Raw genomic sequence first — 26,794 nt, 5'->3', positions numbered from 1 at the left:
AGAATGTGCTTTGTCCAGGGAAGTGAAAGTATTTACAAACTTCCCTAACTACTTTATAAAGGGTTCTCGAAATAGGCTTCCTTGAGCTACAGCACCCGCCTCAATCGGCCAGATCTCCTAGTTTAGGATCCACTTTAATTAACAATGAACAACGACATTCAGTAGAAAGAGCACAGTTTGCGTTTCCCAAGAAAATTATACCACACTGTGCCCAACCAGAAAGGACCTCGGGAGAAATTAACACACCGGAAGATTTAGCATTTTCAGCCATATCAAGAATCTTTGTCAAAGGGCCTAAGACATCAAGAAGTTTATCTTGAAATGGCCTCCAGGACCTGTCAATTCCTTTTTTAGGATCCTTAATATGTTTTTGTAAAAAGGTGGACATCCTGGGTCCAATTCCAGAGTTATGGCGACCATGTCGGCCAAAGAAGGTCGGGGCACTCTGCCCTGAGACAGTTATGAGAGTCTTTTTCCAGTGGTTTTCAAATGCGTCCTGCAACATAAGACGCCACCTTGTCAGATGGGGCCCATTTGGATGGCCTAGAATTACTGTTATGTAAGAAGGGGGGTATGGGTCTTGAGGAATCCAAAGAAAAGGAAGGATCAGAGGGAGAAATTAGGTAATTCCTGACACGATCAAAAAGATCCATATCAACACCCATTTCGCAAGGACGCTTAGCTGAAGGCACGTCCCCAAAAGGATCATTGGTGGCAGGAGGGGCTGAAAGAGTAGCATTTGAGGCCAAGATTTTCGCGCACTCACGTGCTATTTGCTGAGAAGGTCTGTCCTCAAGAGGACCAATTGCCTCCGAAACAGCCCTGTACATGGACGCGCCAACAGCGTCAAAAAATTCCTCCTCCTCCTCCTCATTAGGATCCATAATTCAAGTATGAGGTTTAGATATGGAAATAAAAAATAATTCAAAACAGTATGTATGAAGAATATAAAGATGGGTGTCAGCTTAATATTTTTAAGAGTGTATATACACTCAGATTATGAGGAGGCTAGAGCCAGGGACACTACACCCCGGTGCACAGTACAATCAAAGGGGTAAAAGTGCAATATTTATTGCCTGCCTCCGAGTGTGTCCTATAGAAAAAGGCCAATAATGTGAAATGTAAACCCAAAGGGTTAATTCAAAATAAGGAATACGGACCCCGGAGTAGAAACAGGGCACCCAGGGCTTCTGCTGTGTTATTGACCCTTAATTACTAAGGGCCCCTCTCTCCAGGCAGAGTGAGCGAAAACACAAATGAACGAACACGCTGAGGAAGTTCAAAGCTCTGCGCTGAGGAAAACGAAGGCCCATCTCCCTCAGCGCGTCTGCTGCCAAAGGATCATTTCAAACGAGCGCCCTCTGGTGGTCATTAGAAGGTTCCCAAAGTGCACAAAAAAAACGCTCGCGAAGGAGCAAAAAAAAAAAACACTCCTGCTAGTGAAACGTAACCACAACACTCAATTTTAGAATAAAAATACAAGTAATACTGTAAACAAATAAAGACATTTGAAGGAGAGAAAAAAATGTTGACATATCTCAGCTGCGAGCAGCGAAGAAAGAGGAGGAGGAAATACAGATGAAGGACTACAATATGGACTACCTGTTCCTGATTGGTCCAAATACCTGTTTTTTTATTGGTTGAGACTGTACTCCATTCTCCCAGGTTCTCATGGAGTTGTAGCTATTGTTTATGTTTGGCTGCTATTCATTAAAGTGGAGAAAGATAAGCATAATCTTCGCCTCCGGTCCTGACCTAGAATATCAACTTGCACGCTACAACTATGCAGATGACACACAAATACTCCTTAAATTGGAATGCCCGCAAGACACTGGAAACTCCCAAATCTTCAGTTGCCTCAGAGCCGCTGATCAGTGGATGACTTGGGGCCATCTCAAACTCAAGGCTTCCAAAACGGAAATACTCAGATGTGGCAATTGGAAAAATTATGTCTCACTATGCACCTGGCTTGACGATCTCGCACCACCTCCTCAAGTATCTAAGGAAGTTAAAATCCATGGAATTAACATTAACTCCAAGTTAATAATGAAAGCCCAAGAGGACACATTAGCAAGATCAAGCTTCATCACCTTGAAAACTCTGACACGCATCTTCCCTCACCTTGGATTTCTACACAAGGTCCAGGCTACTATCTCTCTTGTACTATCTAAACTGGATTATGCTGGTGGCCTCTACCATAGATCATCTCTACTATGAAAAAACTATAAAGCATTACAGAACTAAGTTGCCAGACTACTACTACTACTAGATGTAAAGCTACAAGCCCACATCTCCCCTGCCTTGAGGGCACTACATTGGTTGCCAGCTGCCAGAAGATCCACCTTCAAGCTGCTTTGTATCACCCACAAAGCAATACATGGAACAGGCAAGTTTTTTATCAGGCAAAAAAAAAATGCATTCAACAAAAAAAAACCTCCACTCAAGATTGGCCCCCCGCCTTAAAACACCACCAAACAAGAAATAGACAATAGGTGGTACATGCTGCTCTGTCTAAGCGGCCAAACTATGGAATTCATTACCCCCAAATATAAGATCCAAGGATAACTATCTTATCTTCAGAAGACTACTCAAGAGTTGGCTCTTTCCTTCATAATCACCATATCCAAAGAGCAATGGACTGCATATGCGTGTGTTGGTAAACATTTATAATTTGGTTATGTGTATATATCTAGATATCTGTATTTCTTTAAGAAACATGTATAATTACTTTTTTTATAATAACAAAATACATACATACATACTCTTTAAGCCTATTTAACGAATGTATATTTCACTTACGTTTAAATATATGTGTGTGTGTGTATGTATATGTATATATATATATATATATATATATATATATACACACAGGGAGTGCAGAATTATTAGGCAAATGAGTATTTTGACCACATCATCCTCTTTATGCATGTTGTCTTACTCCAAGCTGTATAGGCTCGAAAGCCTACTACCAATTAAGCATATTAGGTGATGTGCATCTCTGTAATGAGAAGGGGTGTGGTCTAATGACATCAACACCCTATATCAGGTGTGCATAATTATTAGGCAACTTCCTTTCCTTTGGCAAAATGGGTCAAAAGAAGGACTTGACAGGCTCAGAAAAGTCAAAAATAGTGAGATATCTTGCAGAGGGATGCAGCACTCTTAAAATTGCAAAGCTTCTGAAGCGTGATCATCGAACAATCAAGCGTTTCATTCAAAATAGTCAACAGGGTCGCAAGAAGCGTGTGGAAAAACCAAGGCGCAAAATAACTGCCCATGAACTGAGAAAAGTCAAGCGTGCAGCTGCCACGATGCCACTTGCCACCAGTTTGGCCATATTTCAGAGCTGCAACATCACTGGAGTGCCCAAAAGCACAAGGTGTGCAATACTCAGAGACATGGCCAAGGTAAGAAAGGCTGAAAGACGACCACCACTGAACAAGACACACAAGCTGAAACGACAAGACTGGGCCAAGAAATATCTCAAGACTGATTTTTCTAAGGTTTTATGGACTAATGAAATGAGAGTGAGTCTTGATGGGCCAGATGGATGGGCCCGTGGCTGGATTGGTAAAGGGCAGAGAGCTCCAGTCCGACTCAGACGCCAGCAAGGTGGAGGTGGAGTACTGGTTTGGGCTGGTATCATCAAAGATGAGCTTGTGGGGCCTTTTCGGGTTGAGGATGGAGTCAAGCTCAACTCCCAGTCCTACTGCCAGTTCCTGGAAGACACCTTCTTCAAGCAGTGGTACAGGAAGAAGTCTGCATCCTTAAAAAAAAACATGATTTTCATGCAGGACAATGCTCCATCACACGCGTCCAAGTACTCCACAGCGTGGCTGGCAAGAAAGGGTATAAAAGAAGGAAATCTAATGACATGGCCTCCTTGTTCACCTGATCTGAACCCCATTGAGAACCTGTGGTCCATCATCAAATGTGAGATTTACAAGGAGGGAAAACAGTACACCTCTCTGAACAGTGTCTGGGAGGCTGTGGTTGCTGCTGCACGCAATGTTGATGGTGAACAGATCAAAACACTGACAGAATCCATGGAAGGCAGGCTTTTGAGTGTCCTTGCAAAGAAAGGTGGCTATATTGGTCACTGATTTGTTTTTGTTTTGTTTTTGAATGTCAGAAATGTATATTTGTGAATGTTGAGATGTTATATTGGTTTCACTGGTAATAATAAATAATTGAAATGGGTATATATTTTTTTTTGTTAAGTTGCCTAATAATTATGCACAGTAATAGTCACCTGCACACACAGATATCCCCCTAACATAGCTAAAACTAAAAACAAACTGAAAACTACTTCCAAAAATATTCAGCTTTGATATTAATGAGTTTTTTGGGTTCATTGAGAACATGGTTGTTGTTCAATAATAAAATTAATCCTCAAAAATACAACTTGCCTAATAATTCTGCACTCCCTGTATATATATATATATATATATATTGTGTGTGTGTGTGTATACACATATGTGTACATTATTCTATGCTTAACATGTTCATAGGCCATTGCATTGTTCCTGGATAAGTTAGAGTAGATACCTTTAAATCTCAGTTTTCATTTTATCTATTACAATGAGCAAATGTTATCTTAACCATTCATCTGCAAGCATTCCGCTACTGAAATATTGAGGAAAAATAAAACAATGTTAGAAAACTTGACAATTAAATTAACTTCAAATATTACAAATCTTGAGTCTGTATACAGTACAACTTTACATCTCAAAATATTATATCCATTATTATATTCCTTACACATAAAATCTCCTTGCTATATATATATATAGGTAACTATTTATTACTTTAGTCCTAGTGTACAAGAGAAAATAAAAAAAAAACATTTGCTTTACTCTCTTGTAAGCTTTACTCGGTCTTCCTATCACCATATAATACCTCTATCAATCTATCCTCCATCCCCATTCTCTGACTCATCCCAAACCTATTCTACTACTACAATCTTCAAAATAACCCTACCAAAGCTCTTTCCTCCTCTACCGCTCGTGGCTCAGCCCAAACCTCAGTTTACTACTATGTTTAAATTAACATAGTATCATCCCTTTAGTGCATGATTATTTAAAATCATTGCAAGAATACACAGGAATGCAGCAAAATATATAGGAAAGGATATTATATATATATATATATATATATATATATATATAAATAAAAAAAATGGTATACAATCCGGAAGACATTCCATCATGATGACTTGTGATCTGTTTGATTGGATAACAATATAACATACATGCTTTCGAAGCGGATCATCAGCTGTCAGTAAACAGGGTGCTATTAAATGCTAGCATTGCAAAAGTGAGCAAACCTACTTTTCATCATAACGGAGAAAATGTTGCCTATCTAACGGAATTAGAGTGCATCCCATCTATAAGTAATCATAGAAAAAAAATGAATTGATATTTCTTGTTACGGGAAGTGACATGCCTAAAATTCATATCGCCGCCATTATCAAAATCTAAAGCAACAGAATAATTAAAATTAAAATCCATGCATATGTATTCAAGCTTTAAAGAACGGAAAAGAAAAAAAATGAATGTCACAGCGTTATGCAATCAATTTTACAATATAGTTTATAGCTAAAAGAGAGAGAGTCTAAGTGAGAATTGAACATTCAATCTGTTTTGCTTGGAGCTGCTTGGTAAACTTCCCAAATTTGGCCAGCTCAGCTGGCTCCTTTATGGCAAACACCAGTGACCTGGCCTCTGTGCAGGACCTTATGCCATGGCAAAGGAACAGAGGTCTTAATAACTTGAGTCGTGCATTCGTGAGAGCCAGGCAGCAGCATAGTAGATGGATAAATATCTGTTTTGTATCCACAAAACCTACAACCTTTTATATTGGTGAGAGAGTTCCATTTTCAGTTCAGCTCCTTTATCTTCAGGCCAAGCAGTCTTGCGAAAGCAATCAATGTCACGCGAGCTTTCCTAATTGTGCAGGCCAGGTATGGCTAAGGAGCCAAGTGCTATGAGATGTTTATGTAGGATGCTGCCAGCGCTTCTCGCACAGGAGTATTGCTCAGTTTTTCCAAATCACTTGCCCAGGAAAGCGTTCTTGACTGTCTTTTCAGCACAGATTTAATTGGATTTGAAGTTTGTTTAGTGCTGCCGTTAGGTATTTAGACCAGGGACTCATTTTTGTTTCAAAGATGTGGCATAAGAGATGATTTCAGAGTGTTGGTTGGGGCCATTATTATCCTGTGATAGTATTTCAGGAAGGCCCCCGTTTGGGCCGAGTTCTGGCCTTCCAGGCCAAACTGTAGCCTTATCCGATGAGTCCTTATGTACTGTGGCAGCTTGAACACTCCTACATTTTTACTTGAAGATTTTCTATCAGCGTGGTAAGTTGACCTGGATAGGTTTAATGTCCATAATTTAAAGCTGGAAGGAAAGAGGCTTTGAGAATTTGGAGAATTAGTCTTGCTGAAGGGCTTTCTATTATGTTATTTAACTGACATATTCTGGTCACTATAAAATCAGCCTTTGTCATCAGTTGGTGGAGATGGACTTTGAGCTTTCCCTATGATGATAGCCAACCGCCCAGATAGTTGTGCACATCTTTGCTGCTAATGATAAGTGGGCCCAGTATCCAAAGAGAATGTTGGTGTTTCAATGACCCTCCAAATATTACTACTTTAGTTTTGAAAGTGTTCGCCCTCATTTAATTTGCCATGATGTAGCTGTGCAAGGCTCTTATTGCTTTTCGTAACCCGATTTTGAATGATTCAGCAAAACAATATCGTCTGCATATTGCAAGAGGATGACTTTAAGGTTTCCGATTCTTGGCGGGATCAGGTTTGCATGTCTTAGTGCCTGCGACATATCTGCAGTGTATAGGTTGAACAGTAGAGGAGCTAGAACACATCCTTGTTTTAGCTTGTTAGTGGTGGGGATCTCCTTGCTGACAGCAGAGCTCAACAGCTTAACCCTTACCCAGGTGGATGTGTACAATAGAGTTATTGCCCTTCGTAACTTACTTAGGATGTCCCGTTTTTTTTTTTTAGTTTTCTCCAAAAGCTTCCTGTTCACTGCATCAAAGGCTGCAGAGTAATCCGCAAAGCAAGCAAAGAGTGGCAGCGTCTTTTTGACGGTAGCCTCCTGCATCAAAAAAAAAAAAAAAAAGGGCCTGCAATGTTGTCTGTAGTCGCAGAGTTCACCCTAAAGCCAGTTTGACAATGGGGAACTATCCTCTTGGCATCTGCCCAGCTTTGTAATTCTTCCAAAAGGACTGAGGCGAAACCTTTTGCTTCAATGTCCAAAAGGGCAATAAGACGATAATTAGCTGGGAATAGCCTATCACCCTTTTTGTAAATTTGGGGTAACCACCCCAATTCGATGGAACTTCCTGTGTCTCTAGACAGGAGCAGTAAAGTGCAGAGAGAAATGGAGACCACAGCTCCGTGTCTTCCTTGACGATTTGTGCAGGAATACTATTGGGGCCGGGGGCCCCAGACGACCTCATGCTATGCAGGATGGTGGAAATTTTGCCTGGAGAGAGAGCAAGTCCCGGGGCCGGATGGGACTAATACATACCAGGTTTTACCCCTGGTTGTTCGGAGAGGGTGGGAGGGGGGAGCGCAGACTCCCTTGGCACTTGTTGGTGTTTTAAGGACCAGATCAGCTGCTTATGTTGCTTGATGTGTGCTCGTGATTGTAAGGCTAGCTCCATTTTCATGGAAGAATCCTTAGTTTTGCCATGTAGTGTGCTCAGTCTTCCAAAACTCTGCTTACTTTCCATTATAAGATGTTGGGAAGGAATTTTGCAAAATGCCGTTGTGAGGTGTTGGAGGATCCTGCTTGTTGTAAGAGGTTGTTAGTGATGTCTGGCCATTTAATTCAGAGTGTTTTGACCACCACTGATAGCATAGTCTGGCCACTGGAGTTTATCCTGAAATTGTATGCCTGGGATGCAAATGGTCCTCATTTTCTTTGTCTAATTATTTGTGATTCTTTGTTCCCCCCCCCCCTCCCCCAGGAAGTTCCTATTAATTTTTGTGTTTCCAGACACCTTATGTGATTCACAAAGTTTGCTATAAGTAGAAGGTGATCACTGGCATTTAGTTGTAAGTTTTCAAAAGATGCCAGCCATTTAATGACTTCCTCAGAGGCGAAGATGTAGTCTTGTAGCGACTCCTATCTTGTTTTAATGAGAAGCAGGAGTTAGCTTTGCCTTCTGGCTTGCAGACTTGTGCCCCCATCACCCAGTGACTTTAACCCTAATTCGTTTGCTCTCTTTTAGCACCCTTATTTAATTATATCTTTCCATGATGGCTGCATTGTTTTTAGTTAGGACAATGTTTCAGTTCCAAGCGGTCAGTGCGATTTTAAGGCGTCACTATCAGCGGCAGAGATACATTAGATGTAGGTATTCACATTAGGTACTTTCCCACTTTGTGCTATAGAGGGAACTGTTTATGTAATTGCCGCCCAACGCATGTCTTGCTATCTATCGATTGGGAAGAGTCCTACACAGGGGTCCAATCAGATTTTTATAAATGCGCCTTACAAGGACAGATAGTCAGAGGGATTCCTACCAGATGTCATTGACGCCCAAAAATGCTAAACGTCACCTAGATGCTGACCCAGCTTTCTTGTACCTATGGAGGCTGACCGAGAGACCTCATTCCAAGGTAACGAGGTTGGGGGGCTCTTCTTATGGACATGGTACTGGCAGATTAGGGTCAACACACCTAGCTCTCTTCAGGTTAGATGTTAGGTTCATCATGCTAGGGTAAAAGAAGATATTCCATATCTCATGTCACTTTGTTATTGCAAGGTGGTGGGGGTCTTTGTATTAATGACTCTCGTGTTCACAATTCTGCTTCTTGCATTGTTCATTATCCTTATCATTGCAGCCCATGCAACTTATCATAGATTGCAGTCTTGTTAATAAAACCTACTGAAAACTTTACTGCATCTCCTTCATTGCCTGTGTTTGATTGAGACATGTTGTTCATGTGAGAAAGAGTTAATCTCTGTTTAACCACGACGCTCCCTGAGATGTCGCACTCCTGAGTCCATGAGTAAAGGCTGCCACAAAGCACATTTTACTGTTTGGGTTTTTGGTGAGGTACTGCTTGTGAGCCGTGAGGGTGGGGACGACAGTTGCGACTTGTTGTAGGACTGGCATAGTCGGATAAAGACATAAGTACTGTCATCCTTAAACCAGCAGTCTTGCCTAGAGCAAGAGTCAAACTACAACAGTCTAGGGTGCTCTTTCCCTGAAAGGTTTTTGGAAAAGTCTGTGCAGAGGAGCTTACTTTTTGAGAATGCTGAATAGTAGAGAGGCCGTGTTTGCTGAGGAAACATTGATGATGTTGGGTGGATGAGCATGCTGGTTGATTTGGGTCTGTCCTTGTTCCTAAAAGTCTAAGGTTGAAGTCCCCACAAATTATGATATTATAGCGATATGATTGCAGAATACTCCATCCAAAGTATCTACTAGCTGTGACAGTTTCTGTTCTCGTTTGGCCAAATATGTTGAAATAGAGATTGACTAGAAGAGATTTTGATATATGGCCTTTTGGTGTTAGGATTTCCAATCTTATTGCTTGCAGCATTTGATTTTGTGTAGGAACTGTGCAGACTTTGAAGTCTAGATTAACGTTTAGCTATATATCGAGAGGCCACGAGAAGGCTGCCCAAAGAGATTTCTTGTTATTGCACATTGGTATATTTCATGAAATCCTGGGATTGTCAGAGGGGAGGTTAGCCAGGTTTAATGCAGGCATAATATGTCGGCGTTCTTTAGAAGCGGTTGAGCTGCATCGTGTTTTAGGAGCCTCTTTAGGTGCTTGACGTTCCAAAAGATAACTATCCAATGGCGTTCACAGCTCTCAACTTGGTTATTGTTGTTAGGCATAATGCTGAGCTATTCTGTTAGCAGTGACGGGGCTCTTATTAGTGTTGGTTTCATTTCCATGGTCAAAATCAGGATATGGAGAGACTGATGTTCCGCTATTCAGCCTTGAGATGACCTACCCCTCTTAAAATGTTGCGGGTGCTAGGTTTTTGATGTTGGGTTTTAATTTTTTTTTTTTAGGGGGATGGGATATTTAGACTGACCAACAACTCTACCATTATGCCCCATTCCTCAAGAGTCCGCTTGTTTGTCAGTATCCGTTCCGCCAATGCCGGAGAGAGCTTAAGGTCATGATGGTTGATTTGCTGTGATTGCTGTATTCGGGTAGTACCTTGGTTGCTATTCTTAAGAAATCGTCAGAGTTTATGTTGATTGCCTCGGATAGTTCCCTACACAGTTGTAGCAGGTTCGAGCAGTTAAAGATGTCATGGTTGCTTTCAGAGAGGTATTGGAGTATAAGCGCTAACTCAGCAGAGGCTGCGCTGTTCCCTGGCTCATTCGTTCCCTGGTTCTTCCCCTAAGTGACTTTTGGTTCTCCTTGTTTACTCCCAGCTGTAATCAGTTAACTTTCTCATTTCCGAGTTGTGGAGTGCAACAACGGTACTCACCACAACAAGAGTAGCCGGTTTGGGGTCTGATGTAGTTTTCGCTGAAGCTGAATGTCCACAAGGCTCACTTGGTTTTGTGCTTGTGGTGCCGTTGTTGGGTCCACAAACTTGGGCCAGTGGCTGTGTAGATAGGTTGTCTGGTGGATGCGGAGCATTCTGATTTTCCTGGTGTTTTTTTTTTTTTTTAAATCAGTCTTCCGCACTTAAAGATTAACTATGTGCATGAATCTTCTGGAGATGCCACCATGTGTTCCCTTCTTTGCAGTGCCTGTAATGTGTTCTTTTTAATTTTACTCTTTGCCTTTTTTAGCCCCTTGTTGGCTCTCCTTGATTGCTTCTTCGGCCAGTATGAACTCTGCTGCAAGCCTCTACTTCTCTCTGTTTCTGTCCGCCATTGGGGTGAGGTGGGGGACTGCTGTGATGTGTTCTTGGCCTCATTGAGCGTGTTCTCCCCAGCATTTGGGGTGATAGGCAAGTTATCCGGCCGGGACAGCGGAGCCGGGAGTACAACAGGAGTTAAGAGTGAGTACACCTCTTGGATTGATGTTCGGTTTGATTCAAAAGTTGGGATTTGATTTGCTTGTGTAACCTGCGCTATATCACATGTTGGAAGCCTAGAGAGACTTATGCTTTGCAGAGCTGTTTTCCATTATGTGATCATGGTGTTCAAGATCTCCGGTAGGGATGATAGTTTGTCCACAATCGGTGTGCAAGCACATACAGGTGTGCTGTTGATAGGTGCTATGGTGTCGACGCATAACCCTCTTTGTCCCAGGGCTGTGAACTTTGCTTCTAATTTATTGATGGATTTAGCTAAGGCGTGCAAAAAAATCCAGTTGTATTTCTAGTTTGTCTGATTGCCATGTGAGGGCATTTATTGTGGCTGTCAGAGTTGTATTGAATGATGCCAGTAGGTTACTCTGATCCGTGTCGATCTGAGGTACCGGAGAAGTTTCATTCACCTGGGCACTTGGTAGGTCCATCTGGCTTGTATTATAAGGCAAGTAGTGCTGAATGACAAAAGAGTCGCTGTACTTTCTTTCGTTGCTAGCCACCTGTCTGCGTTCCAAAGCTGTATAATAGTCGTGTGTGGGAACCAGAGGCCCTAGTAGCCCACAGCTGAAACATGGGCATGCCTTTTCCGATTGCGGGCTGCTTTTTTGTGGAGTCAGAACAATGTGAGGTGCGGCAACATGGGCCCTGTGCTCCTGTTTGGAAAGCTGCATCACTTGGAAGACTAGAAAAGGTGACATTTCCACTGCCATGTTCAAGCCAATCCTCGTAGTTTGTGTGGTTTGCCGTTGCTGTTAGTGTATTATCTGTGACACTATTTGATGATATTTTTATGATTATATCATCCTTCGGCTGAGCCGATCTATTGTATGCTAGGTCCCGGCAGTTTGCTGCGTGTTGTTTGGAAAGTTTCTTGGTGTATTAGTTATCCCCAAAAGGGGGCTGGCCGGAAACATATGCTGTTGTTTTTAGGTGCTCTCGAGAAAAAATCCCAAAACGATCTTTGGGTGGTACCTTTGGCTGACTTGCCCTGTTTTGCTGCTGCTTCAGCATTGTTCGTGTTTAGGCTTGTTAGATCATGACTGTGCTGGGACTGGTGGCTGTCTCTTCAGTGAGGTTTTTGGGTTGTTCACTCTGATGTGATCTCAGGGTATTAGACGGCCACAGGGGCTGAAGCATCCAAAGCTGTGAGCAAACTGTGTGTAGATGTGACCCCCCGGCTTGCTTTACATGGTTTTCTCGGAGGGGAATTTGGTAATATTCTGGGTAGCTCTGAGCTGGGAGTCTGTCTGGCCTGGAGGCATCTTGCCACTACTTGAATTTGTCGATGGAAGGACAGAAAGTTAGACATTTTCCAAGTATGCAAGAGCGGATTTTGATTGATTTTTTAATTTTTTTTAATTGGGATGAGCGCCGACTTGATCTCTTCTTGGAGACCTTAGCCTTGCACAGGTTAGACATTGTTTGTACTGCTTGTATCGAGCCTGGAATTTGGTGGCCTCTGTCTGTCGGTGGAGATATGAGTGTGGTTAAAAATGCATTTGAGGGCAGAGGGGCAATAGGAGCAAAACTGGCTGTGTTGCAGGTTATTTCACAAGCCTCTGTGCCCGTATCTGAGTTGCTAGAGCGCTGCAGTGCTGAGTCACTGGGCCGCTGCAGTAAGTGTGATTGAATTGAGACGAAGTGAAGTAAGCAGGGTGCGGTGAGTGGCAGTGATATGCTGGCAATAACATGCAGGTGGCAAGCAGAATCCAGCCCACCTGAGCTGGATCTGGGCGGGAGGGGGGCAAATGCTCAGATGGTTATGGTTTGAGCAGGGGGCTTGAGCGGGGCATTCCATACCTCCCGCAAGCCGCACGTGGCACTAGGTGGCCCGCCTCCGCAGGATGCAGGGGCACGCACTTAGCGAAGGCTGGCTACAGCCTCGATACGCCGGGTACCCCCTTGGGCCCCATCCCCCACCCCCCACCCTCACTCACTCCTCAACTTCCACTCTGGTCTGGTCTGCTCAGCCCTCTCTCCCAGGAGGCCTGGTAGGTGAAACCATTGGCAGTGGTGGCAGGGCCCGCGTGGGCTCGGAGCGCAGCATCCACGAGCGTAGGGGGGCTTTTGCATCGCTCCTCGCTCTCATGTCTTTTCATACCTCACCTCTTGGTGCTTCCTGGGTTCCAGGTCGGGTCCACACCCAAGCTTTCCAAGAGCCGGACGGGAAGATCATTCGCTGTGCTGTGCACTGTGCACGCTGTGGCCACACCTCTGCCTCTGCACAGCTTGTGGGGGTCTGTGCGTCCTATCACCCTTCTAGCTTACTATGATCGTCCAAACAACCCTACTAAATTCTCCCTCATTTATCTCACCGTTGACTTATCGAAAACTCCTTCTCCTACTATGATTTCCCTAATCCCTTTCTACAGACTCTTCCCTCCATCTCTCCTCTACTCATTCCAAGCCTCATCCTATTATTATAAACTCCCAATTAACACTTTTGGAATCTTCCCTCCTCTATCCCTCCATTACTCCAGTCAATCCAACTAAGAAACTCACATATCCTACACTCAAATTAAGTCATACTAATACTGTACTCATATTTCCCTATTCTAATCTACCACTAATCCTTTTGGGTTCCGGAGTAGCACGCTACTTGCCGAAAAGCACTTTGACACTTCGTATGGGGAGTAAGCACAATATAAATACAATTACTCAGCTACTAACCACTTAGACTAGAATGCTCATCTATAGGATGAAGTAGGTCAAAACACGTTAATGGAGACTTTAATTGTATGGAAAAAGTGGGAAAACTATATGACTCATTAATTGACAAAAATTAAGAGTATAAAAGGAGAAGGCAATTTTACATGGATGACAGAGAACCACATCTTGTAAAATGTGCATATGCTTGCTGTCTGTGATCGAAGGAGAGCCACAATGCAACAGCTAAATGTGATGGTTAAAAAAAAATACAAGTGCTAGACAAAAGTTTAAGCCGAACATAATAAAACAAATGAAACATTTCAGAAGAGGATTATGGACTGAGGAAAGACCAGTGGAAGTTCAAATAAGAACCACAAATGGGCAAGACAATTATCAAACACAACGACTGCTAAAGAAAAACACAGTAACTGGAAAACATAACCCCTAATTTTAAGTTGTCTTAAGGACAGAACTCAATCATACCCCAAGGAATGTTATTTGACACACAAAAGGTTACTATGCTAATGTTTTACCCACACTTATATTATGTAAACAAGTAAAAAAAAAAGCCTCAATCATTCAACAATCACTGTAAAAAAAAATAAAAAAAGCAATTAAGTCTCACAATCTTAGTGTGGATCAGCTATGTCACATTTGCATAACTTGTTTCGCACCTTTTTAACTCCCAGGATATCTTCAATGAGTGTAGCAGTTTGTAGAAATGTCTGTTTGTTTGACATAAGTGTAAACAGAAACAACACAAAGTCACTTCTTTCTGCCAACCGCTTGGTGACACCTTCAGTCTAAACAAAAAAATAAAAAGGAGGATAATTAAAGAAGGTCCATTAAATATATATTAGATTTTTTTTGCCCATTTACACTTGGAGAAAAAATTGTTGGCTGTCAACATTTGACACGCTTCAGGAAGCAGATGCTGTGTAACACAAGCAGCAGTAAACATTACATCAGCGGCAACACGTTTATTACAACTTAAACTGTTGAAAAGCATGACAGACAGTCACAGACACATCACATCAAAGTGCCTTTGTCCTCGCCCACCAACCTCTCTGCCTGGCCCTAAGCCTCAGCTCTAAATATATAAACATCAGTCTAGAAATAAACAACTACTGGAGAACAGCTGGGAGTCTAGATATCCCACACTGTCTCAGAAATTTAAACAAGTGGTGCGATGCTCAATAAAGCATCGCTGCTTAAGAAGGTCAACCAGCCATCTCACACATCCCCACCCTTCGAGGAGCGTTAATGTTAACTGCGCCCTGTTGGGCCTACCAGGAGTGCTAAAATATTTGTTCATCTGAATAATCCAAAGACTTTCCTAATCACAGAAGATTTTCATCCAGAATTCCCATATATTTATGTACCAATACTCTAAACTATTGGAACTTTCTACATTTTATTCTCATTTGTGGTGGTTTAGCCTTGTTAGAAACAGGAAGAAATTGAGTAAATGGAAATGGATAGATGACTACTGCACAAGAGATAATTTGTTGACCGGGTTACTAGATTGATGACATGGCAGCCTTCTCTCATTCCCCAATCTAAGAACGGATTAACTAGTGTAATAATAGCAGACCTTTGCTGATGCTTGTTTCCCAATACTCATCCTTTCCAAAAAAATGAGGGCCAGTCTAGCATCAGGGTTGCCTCCTCAGTTCTGGGTTCACAGCATGAAATTAAGAGCAAGGATTGACATAAAAAAGCTAACAAACTTGTTGTGTTCATTTGCAGCTCTTTGGAAACCTTGTGCAGTTAAAAACACTTACCCGTGATATTTACACCACAATAAAAGTGATAAACCTGGCTAGTAGTGTCTTATAATCAAATGAGTCTCAAGATACCAACTAAAAGCACCAAGATAAAGACAAAGAATATACTTACACAAATACATGTATTGTACAAAATACTGAGGCAATCCTTTATGAGATCATCGCTTACTGGAAAATAAAAAATAGAGGGTTACAATTGATATCATCAACCTGTAATCACATTTATTTACTACTGAGGCTAGAAAAAAAGACAATTATGTAGTACTGAACTCAAAATGAATCACACAAATTAAACGTTTTGGGCTATTGAGGCTGAAAAAGGCAAACAAAAGGCTTACATGATATGGTACCTTAGCTTTGGAATTTTGAACCAGTCACTTTTGAAACTACAGAGTGATCAGCTCTTTACCCTATATACAGTTAGTTCAGCTGAGATATCATCAGGGACAAGCTCAGTCCAAGCCCTTAGAGAACCTTTGGAAGGACGATGCGGACAGCTAAGTCCAGTCCTTTCACTCCCATGACAGAAGCAGCAAAACAAAGCAACAGGCACAGTTCCAATCCCTCCTACAGCATGTAGCTCTCATTTCTGGCGGAATGTCCTCAGTCCTGAAGGATTCTAAAGTTGTGGTCTCAGAGGTCCAGTACTTATACTAATTTCTGCCTTTGAAGTAGGCAAACTTCAAAGATAAGTCTTTGTAGTGCACAAGACCCTGCCTTTCCTGCCCTGGCCGCAGACACACTCCAGCAGATGGAGATTACTTTGTGTAAGGACAGGGACAGCCCTATTCAGGTGCAAGTGTCAGCTTCTCCCACTACTCTAGCTCAGGAAGACCCATCAGGATATGCAGGGCACACCTCAGCTCCTTTTGTGTGACTGTCTAGAGTGACTTCACAAACAGCCCAACTGCCATCCTGACCCAGACGTGTATTACACAGACAGGCAGAGACACAGAATGATAACGCAAGAAAATGCCCACTTTCTAAAAGTCGCATTTTCAAACTTACAATTTAAAAAAATCAACTTAACCAAAAGATGTATTTTTAAATTACAAGTTCAGAGATCTCAAACTCCATACCTCTATCTGCTCCCAATGAGAAATTACAATTATCATATTTCAAGGCAATCCACATGTTAACCTATGGGAGAGATAGGCCTTACAATAGGGAAAACTGAATTTAGCAGTATTTCACAGTCGGAACATGTAAAACACACCATTACACGGCCTACCTTTTAAATACACTGCACCCTACCCATGGGGCTGCCTTGTGCCTACCTTAGGGGTGACTTACATGTAGTTAATGGGAAGGTTTGGGCCTAGGAAGTTTGTGCACTCTCCAGGTTGAAATAGCAGTTTAAAACTGCCCCCACAGACACTACGGTGGCAGGTCTGAGACATGTTTAAAGGGTTACTCCTGTGGGTGGAACAATCAGGGCTGCAGACCCACTAGTAGCATTTGATTTACAGGCCCCTGGCACACATGGTGCACTATACTAGGGACTTACAGTAAATCAGATATGGGAATCATGGATAAACCAATACCATTTAGACAGAGTACTCGCAGTTTAGCACCGGTCAGCAATGGTAAAGTGTAAAGAGTCCTAAAGCAACCAAAAACAAAATTCAGCACAAGTTCAAAAACAGATGATCAGAAGCAAAAAGAGAGGGGAAACCCTGCAGAAAGAGCCATTTCCAATAAGCTTAAAGGTTTCAACCCCCCCTGCAGAAGCGCTTCTTGTAGGCCTATGCTGCTGGTGACAAGTAAATGAGTTGTCTGGTGGAGACGGACTCACACAATACCCTGCTTGCAATGCCTGGAAGTGGAGACACTTGTCCTTACAGCCTGAAGTTAAGTCCATCTCACTAAGGAAGCAAGCATACTCATCCTGGGCTTTTGTTTTACACATCACTGTTTTAAATTTGTTACTACATCTAAGTCAACCTGAAGAGAACAAGGTATTCAACTCCCAAAATACGTTCGATTGTTTGGGAAAACCCAAAACAGTAACATGGAGGCTTCCAGCAAGAAAACTCTAGGACACCCTGCTGCCTAAAGGATGGCACAGGCAAGAGAAGTCCCCCCCCAAGGTTTATTATAATGCTCACGACCCAAGATGCAAGTACTAACTCACCAATTAATTGACTATTCTGAAGCAAATTGTTTCAATCAATCAGTGGATTTCCAAAGTGCGGCTTATCACCCAGGAGTGGGTGGTTGTGAGGGGTGCTTGGAGGTAACCAAGCGCTTTGTGAAGTTGCTGTGTGCCAGTGGCTACTCCTCAAAAATCCATGTATTGAGCTTTACACTTCACTGTTTTAAATTTGTTACTACAACTAAGTCAACTTTTGAAGTGAACACGGTATTGAACTCCCAAAACACATTAGATTTTTAAGGAAAATCCAGAACTTCAAAACAGTAACATGGAGTCATCCAGCAAGAAAACCTTAAGACACCCTGCTGCCTAAAGGAGGGTACAGGCAAGACAAGTTTCCCCAAGGTTCATTATTATGCTCACGACCCACCAATGAATTGACTATTTGGATGCAAACTACCTGTTTCAATCAAGCAATCAGTAGATTTGTAAAGCGTAGTTTATCACCCGGGGTGGTTTTTTGGGGGCGGAGGGTGCGACGTAGAGGGTGTTACATAGTCTAGTATGGTTGTGATGACAGTCTTTTATTTCGATGGGGATCCATTTGAAAATCTTACGTAGCAGGTTATGGAAGCTGGAGGAGGCCACTGTGTTTTTGTCTGCTGTTTGAAGAGGTTTGCTGCCAAGGATGATGCCAAGGTTGCATGTATGGTCTTTGGGGGTCAGTGGGGGGTCTGAGCATTGATGGCCACCAGGAGTTTGATCCAACACTCACAACATTATTGTCCATATTCGTTAAAAACAGGGAACAATTCACAATAGACTCAAGTTCTTTTTGTAATAATTCTTCATCAGTCCATCGGTTTTAAGATGCAACACTCTTGAAGAATTTCCTTAAGATTCTTGTGCGCCTTCATTTTTTTTTTTAACATGATTTTTGTATCTTGCAGCCAACACGTTTCATCCTATGCAAAAGTCATCAGGGCAACAACAAAAATGCATATACCATTAATCCATTACCATTACTCTCCCTTACATCTTATTTTACAATTTTCCATTAAGCACACACCATTCTTAGATCATTAGCAGTCAAAAAGTATCATTGGATCAGAAGATATTTACAGCTGTGAATTTTCATTAAATTTCCCCATTCACCTTCACCCAATCACTTGGATGCCAGTATTACTATGATTGGTATCAGTTTTATATTGGAGACCCGATTTAGAACAGCAGCAGCTATAGGGAAAGCAGACCAGTCATTGTATAATATGTACCTCAATTACTCCAAGGACCAGTGGCCTCAGAGGCAAGGTGGAAAAGCGCAATCGTAAGCTAGGGAGAAGTGGTTGTGAATTTAAAAGGTGTAGCAGTGGCCTCACAGTTGTGCTTTGAAATGTTTGGATTCGCCTAGTAGTCATTATTGAAATCCAATGGAATAGCCCACTGTCATAGTCCAGACTTGATGAACCAAGTGACTTGGTTTGCCCGTCCTTCTTCATGAATCTAAGAGGTTAGAAAATGTGGGGACTGCCCTCATGGTGTGCAATGTGGATTTGGTCAATTGGTTGACTTGCACCATCAAGGAATGTCATGAAGCACCAGCATGATGCAAGATGCCGGCAGTCTACAAACCATCAAGGTCAGAACAGATGGTTAAGAGGAGGGAAATGTCTTCAAAGTGATTGTGTCCAGAATGGCCCCAAAAAAGGAATCCTCAGAAAATGCTAGAAATGAAATTAACAAAACGCAAGGAATCAAAATGTGCCTCAAAGACAAAAGCATATAACTGTAATCAGTTATTTTATTGATATGTCTAACCTGACTTTTATTTTAGAATTATTATTATTAGAATTACACAACCCTTTAAAATATGAAATCTCTGGGAGCTGACTTATGGACAATTTGGAGTGTATATTTCCCCTACACAATAAGAAAGCACACTACAGACAAAACTCCTGGCTGAAATAGCATGCCCTCTAATTTTGTGCAAGCTATTTCACGTTTCACCCACCATAGGAAACTGTACAAAGAAGCCCACAAAGACCAGCTGCCCCTGAAGGACCTCTAGGGAGCCACAATTTTGGTCATACTGCCTAACAAGCCAGCAAACGAATATGAAGCATTTCGCCCCTATCTCCCTAATTAATATAGAGACAAAAATCTTAGCTAAGGTCAGATCAGTAAGACTAGCTAGAGTAATTGCACACTAGTACAGGATGACCAAAATAGCTTCATGCCCAAAAGGAGTAACAAACACTTTTTTTTTTAAACAGTCTTCTGTCTCTATACACCTTTTCCTCAGTTATAGTACAAGTCCATTCCCTCTTTGAGGGGGCTGTTTCCATAAATAATAATGTCCAGTCCAGTTCATCTTTATTCGGTTATAACAATACAACCATAAAACACATAATAAAACAGTAAAACATAAAAAATAATAATTAATATCAAGAAATGTTGGACGGGGGGCTGGGGATGCCAAAGAACATGGCCATTTACTGGTGCAGCTCAGATAATCTACTACGGCAATCCACCGACATAAGTACAATAATCTAGTCCCTACCTGCACAGAGACACCACATGTGGGTGAGGAGCTTAAAGGCACCTCTGGAGCAAAGATACAACATGAATAGCTTTAAAAATCCAATGGAGGCGAGCGCTGCCTAGCCCCATATATAAATCCCCAAGATAGAGCTACAAGGGTGCCATGTGCAGCCCAAATGGGTACGTAGACAAGGGGAGAGAGGTACAGCAACACCCTGTACTTCAGAGGGAGGTAATCCGACGTGGGAGTGTCCTGGGGAATGGGGCACAGATACAGAGTGGTGCTGGAGAGTTCGAAAGCCCCTGGGAAGCTGTGGGAGGAGGAAAGCCGGAAGCCAGATATGACAGAGAGACAGATGCCATACACTTTTGTGGCTTCTGAGGTGGCGAGCAGATCTGTCTCTTCAGCCTGGTGTGACTAGCGAAAGCATATCAGTGGAGTCTAGAACACCCCTACATGATATCCCCTGCATGACTGAAGAGGACCTGGGAAGCCACAGGTGAGCCTTTGAGACATAAGCTCAGGCCTTGGAACTGAGCGGGGCTGCATAGTTGACCAGCGTTTCTTTCCTCAGGGGCATATTTCTCCAGAGTCTACCTGGGCACTGCAGAAGATTTTAAATTTGGCATAAGAGCCAGCAGTCACCATAGCTGTGCCCTTCTCTCCCCCATTAAACTGAGACAATGACAGAATTCGAGGCACTATCGGAGGCAAGGGTGCTAAAGGGGCATAGCAGAACAAAATGCCTAACTATGCAATGAGAATGACTGCAGCTATGTCGACTCCACAAAATAGTGTAAGAACTACTGGCATCAGCCTGATAAAACAGGCAATGGGCTCGGGAACCATAGCTAAAAGACATTATGACAGAGATCCAAGATGTGAAATGCACCCCTACAACCAAAAATCGACTTAGTGAATACTAAGGTCACCCTCCTGAAAGCGATCTCAAAAAGATTAGTGAAAGAGTAACAAAAACGGAAAAGTCACTCGCCACTCCTCAGGATAACAACAGAATAATAGTAGCTCAACTAGGTAAAGACAATGAACTGATAACGATGAAGCTGGAAGACTATGAAAGACAAACAAGAATATCAGGTTGGTGGGGGTCCAGGAGAAAGCAGAGGGGCCCAAGCGTTGAACTATTCCTGGAGGACCTTAGAGTTCAAACACTGAAGCCCAAAATACTACTGAAGTTCTTCTGCATTGAGCGGGCACATAGGACCCCGCCCTGGAGCCCCACCCAGAACAATAGCAGCTTGTATTTTCAACTATAAAGACAGGGATACCATACTCCAGGTTGCACAACTCCAAGATAATATCTATTATGAAAACACCACAATTCGGTTCTTCCTAGACATTTACACTGAAGGTTCAGAAACAAAAGGTACAGCTTTGAGGACTTTAAGAAACCACTTGGAGCTTGTGAGTTCAAATACATGATGCGCTTTCCTGCAAAGTTGAGAGTAAAGGCTAAAGGCAAGACCTGGCATTTTGGAACACTGGGTGAGGCAAGGGACTGCCTGGAGGGTTGGCTTTCTGCCAGCTCAACAAAAGACACAATGGAAGGGTTGAGCCGAAACTTGCCTTCCACGAGTGCGACACCAAGGTCGCCCATTACAGATGCGTGCAGATGGAGCCTTTGCACAAGAAGATAGTGAAGTCGGAGACAACGATTTAAGGTCAAAGAACCGTCATTGCGAAGTACTGGGAAGGATGCAAATCAATGGGCTGGATGTGTATTGCCAACAAAGTTTACTTGACCAATCGATGAGGGCCTCTTTGAGGAGACCATAATTGTGTTTTTTTGATGATGGGATATGAAATAACAGCAATCAAAGGGCACTGCATGACAATGAACACATGAAAAAGGCCATGCCCAGGCCACTTGCAAGTTATGCACAATTTTTTTTTTTGGGGGGGTGGGAGGTAACAAGAACTCTGCAAGTTGGGCAGGCAGGTAATTCAAAGCCTTTCATACAGGGCAGCAGGGAGGAAGGAGTTTTTTAGTAGGGGCATTTGGTTTTGGTTTATGTATGTTTCTTGTAGTCAGCAGACAATGATGTGTGCTAGGAGCCGTGGCCAGTCCATTGACCTGCCACCAAGGTTTTTAAGAAGGGAACTTAATCCAGAGAACCCTACAGGATCTCAAGATACAAACCTGAAATGCCCTCTGGGAAAACACCAAGGGCCTCACTTAGATTTTGGCAGAGGGGTTACTCAGTCACAAAAGTGACGCTGCAGCCCCTCCACTGAATTCTAAAGCAGGACCCAAAAAGTGCTATCATGGAATGTTAATGGTTTGGGCAGTAGGATTAAAAGAGGAACAGTCATGCAGTACCTCGAAAGACAGACCCCTACAATGTCACACTACAGGTAACCCACCTAAAGGGAAAACACTGCAATGCACTAGATAAACATGGATGCAAGATACTACTCTGGATAAAAATCTGATTCAAGAGGAGTAGAGCTTCTAATAAAAAAGTGCCCGCCATTATCCCTCAGAGATGACTTGATCAGCAGGGTAGATATACAGTACACATTGGGCACTGTGAGGGACTCACATAAACCTCTGCTCAGTTTACAACAGACCTCAACTACATGCACCCATCATTCCAGCTATAGGTTCCATAATACTGCAGTTGTCTTCAGGCATTCTTAAATTCAGGGAGATTTCAACCAGGTATCTAGTGAAGAATGTGACAGACCGAGTATCAGGGAATGTCTGGGTTAATGCCGGACTTAACTTAGCTCGGGGCTCACATATGTATTGACTATTTCCTGACAGTGCTTACAGATGGGCCGATTTTTAGGGGCTAAACACCTGTCAAGAGGAATTTCGGGTCTCTCGGGTGTGGGTGGAATTACAGGGAACAGTACAGAAGAAAGTAAATGATTGGATCATGGACCCAGGGTACTTTAAAAATAAGGATACAGTGTCAAAACGTTAGACTGGAATGGATCTATACTTCAAAGAAAATAGTGCAACAGTTAACTAAGCGATCACCTTATGGGAAGCTTACAAGCCTGTAGTGAGGGGACAAGCAATATGACTGTGGGTGAGAAAAAAGGGCTGGTATGAATAAACTTGAATCAAAAATTCTCAGCAAATTAGTGCTTCTTGTATTACACAGTAGGGAAGGGCTGCAGCACCGTCTAGGTCAGTAGCAGCATAAATATAGAGACATTACTGAAAACAATGTGTGAGCTACGTTTATATCTTCTCAGAGTAGGTTAAATGAAGTGGGAAACAAATCAAGGAAGCTACTGGCCTAGTTGGAGTGAAGAGGTCAAACCAGAAATTGATTTCTACAAATTTAAACTACAAAAGGGGAGCTGGTTGGGGGGCCAAGAAATTGCAGAAGTATTGGTTGCCAATTATACAAGGACATCCGTATCCTCAGTCACCAATTCCTAGCAAGAAATACAAAATTCCTTCAAAGCCATACAGCTTCCTAGGCTCTTGCTGGAAGATACATAGTTCCTAAAGGCACAGAGTGAAGCTATTGAGATTTAAGCTGCCATCAGAGAACTGCAACCCACTAAGCACTGAGAGCAAATGGTATACCCACCGAATTATACCAAAGCATGGCCACCAAGTTGTCATTGCATGTGCTCCACATGCTGAGGCCAGGAACAAAGGCATACTTCCACTTAATCAATGGCTAGCCACAACTATGGTCATACCAAAAGGGGGTGAATCTCTTGAGGAATGCGCCTTATATATAGACCAATCTTGTTGCTAAATACATAAGCCAAAACACTTGCCAAAGTAATGACGGTAAGGTTAAAAGAAGTGATTGTGACATTGGTTCACTGTGATCAATTAGGAGTTATACCTAATAAAAGGATGAAACTTTACCTATGTCACTTACACGGGGTGCTGGGGCTGGCTGACTGTATATAGAACAGCTAGTGATGTTCCTAGATGCCACAATGGCGTTTGACATGCCTGAGTGGTCAGACACGCTTGCAGTCCCGGAGAATTTTGTCACTTACCCTCTAAGCATCTGTTTGTGGCATGTAGTAGTGCTGTAGTCACATGCTCTGTATACTCCTGCCATCTATTTTTTGTCCAGAGTTGTGCAAGTTGTTGTTCTTGGAAGAAGTCTGAGTCACAAGGACAATTGGCTCCTCCTTTTGGTGATATTGCACATGGGCATCAACTCCATTATTAGACTGGTTTCCCGCAGACAGTGGGGAAAGGAAAGCAAGTTATCTGTAAGAAAAGGGAGGACCATGCCAAATCTAAATGTAAACTGTAACTACAATGGCCAAAGGCATCCAGGGAGGACGACGGCGCTTGTGAATCTACAACGCTACCTGCCCTGAACAGATGCTTACAGGGTAATTAACATAATCTGTTAAATGGTATGTGTTGGCTGTAGATACATATGCTCTGCATAGACTGTAAAGCAGTTCCTCCTTAAACGTGGTGGCTAATCTGTGGGATCTGTAGTAGTCTGAAAAAGGGTACGCAGGACTGCCTGATGTACACTGGCTTGTTGGCGTGCTAAAACATCCATACACTAATGCTTGGTGAAGGTGTGTGGTGTAGACCATGGGCTGTCTAACAAATGTCAACTATTGGAATGTTTCCAAGAAAGGACATAGTAGCTCAATTTTTACGAGTGGTGTGTGCTCTCAGAGAAAAAGGAAAGGCCTTTTGGCTTTAATCTATCAAGTGTGAATACATTTGACTCTCCATCTGCCTATACCCGATATGGAATTTGGGTTTCCTTTATGAAGTGGAGAAAAGGCTACAAACTGTTCTTTAGTTTTCCTGAAAGTTTAATTCTATCTATTTAGAACATAAGTGCTCTTTTGACATCTAGGGTATGAAGATCTCTTTCCACAACAGAATCTGGTTGAGGGGGGAAAAAAAACACAGGAGTTCAATTGATTGATTGAGGTGAAACTACCTTAAGTAGGAAGTTAGGATTTAGCATCAAATAACCATTTTGTAGTTGGAAGAAAGTTTCTTCAAAGGTCAAAAAGATCAAAGCCTGGAGCTCACTAACACACCTGAGTAAGCTAACGGCAACTAAGAATGCCACCATCCACAAAAGAAATTGAAGTGGCAAGAGTGTAAAGACTAAAATGGGGGACCAATGAGTCTAGTGAACAACGTTAAGGTTCCAGGTGGGTGCTGGAGGAAGCGGAGGTAGAATAACCTGTTTGAATCCTTCCACAAAAGCCTTTATGACTGGAATTTTAAACTATTTTGGAGATAGGCAGCCATTGCAGCGAAGCATAACGTATGAAAGTGTAAGCTAAATTTGTCAGCTACCTGCTTCACTTGCAGGAGGCAATGCCTTGCACAGTCGCTTTCATAGGATCAATTTGTTTGGATTCACAGTAGCAAACAATACATTTCCATTTTGCTGCATAACAGGATCTAATGGTGGGTCTGCTTCCTTGAGAGTATCCACATATTCTGGTGTATGTCAAGGTAGCCAAATTCTATGACCTCTGGAGCCAAATTGCTAAGTTAAGAGTTTTGAGTTCTGGGTGTCTGATTTGTCCTTAATTCTCATTGAGAAGGTCTGGCCTGTTGGGGAGCTTCTCGTGAGGAGCCACTAAGAAATCTAGCAGTGATGTGAACCAAGGTTGACATACCCAACTTGGAGCTAAGAGGATCATGTTAAGACATCTGCTTGAGCTTCCGAACCAAAAATGGAAACGAGGGAGAGGTGGAAAAGCATTGGCAAATATCCCTTCGCAACTCATCCATAGTACGTTGCTCTTGGGTTGGGTAACTGGGGGCGAAATTTAGGCATTACGCATTTTCTGCTGCAGGGAAAAGGTCGCCCTGAGGGAACCCCCATTTTCAAAAGACGGAAGGATGGAAGACGGCCTAGTGGATGAAGTTCCCAATGCTTGGGCTTGTTGATGCATACTGCTGAGCAGGTCTGCAAAGTCTTTACCCGACCCCGGAAAGTATTCCACTAACAAGGGAATGTTGTGGTTAAGAGCCCTTTTCCATATGGTCCGAAACAGGTGTGATAGTTGTGAAGACCATGTTCCCCCCCCCCCATAGATACTACATGGCTGTCATGGTGTCTGTCTGGACTAGGACAACCTTGTGAGATAGGTGCAAAAGGAAAGCTTTCAGTGCTAGACAGACCGCCTGAAGCTCCAGGTAGATGATGTGTAAAGACTGATGTCTGGCATCCTAACGACCATGTACTGTGAAGAACTGTAGGTGGGCACCCAAACACGTGTGTGATATGTCAGTGGTGAGAGCGATGTGAGGAACAGGGTCCAGAAAAGGTCGCCCCTTTAACAGGTTTTTGGTGTTTCACAATTGCAAAGAAGTAAGAGTGTGTGTAAGTGAGTGTGTGTGTAAGTGAGTGTGTGTGTAAGTGTGTGTGTGTGTGTGTGTGTGTGTGTGTGTGTGTGTGTGTGTAAGTGTGTAAGTGTGTGTGTAAGTGTGTGTGTAAGTGTGTAAGTGTGTGTGTAAGTGTGTAAGTGTGTAAGTGTGTGTGTGTAAGTGTGTGTGTGTGTGTGTGTGTAAGTGTGTGTGTGTGTGTGTGTGTGTGTGTGTGTGTGTGTGTGTGTGTGTGTGTGTGTAAGTGTGTGTAAGTGTGTGTAAGTGTGTGTGTGTAAGTGTGTGTGTGTAAGTGTGTGTGTGTAAGTGTGTGTGTGTAAGTGTGTGTGTGTAAGTGTGTGTGTGTAA

At 42.6% G+C, this 26,794-nt stretch overlaps 1 protein-coding gene across 3 annotated transcripts in view; it reads right to left on the bottom strand.

Annotated features, from left to right (window-relative positions):
* The window catches only part of TRPC4AP (transient receptor potential cation channel subfamily C member 4 associated protein), a 561,565-nt gene that overhangs the window by 404,939 nt on the left and 129,832 nt on the right, over positions 1-26,794 (bottom strand). For all 3 annotated transcript variants that reach the window (XM_069243893.1, XM_069243896.1, XM_069243894.1), the window contains exons 5-6: positions 15,591-15,646; positions 14,366-14,494 (exon numbers count right to left, since the gene is read on the bottom strand). In XM_069243893.1, coding sequence (XP_069099994.1) covers positions 14,366-14,494; positions 15,591-15,646 — 185 coding nt within the window. The remainder of the gene's footprint in view (positions 1-14,365; positions 14,495-15,590; positions 15,647-26,794) is intronic.

The sequence above is a fragment of the Pleurodeles waltl genome, chromosome 7, assembly GCF_031143425.1.
Source record: "Pleurodeles waltl isolate 20211129_DDA chromosome 7, aPleWal1.hap1.20221129, whole genome shotgun sequence".
Lineage (NCBI taxonomy): Eukaryota > Metazoa > Chordata > Amphibia > Caudata > Salamandridae > Pleurodeles > Pleurodeles waltl.
Note: the sequence above shows the minus strand (reverse complement) of the source record. Positions and strands in the feature narration are given on the sequence as shown.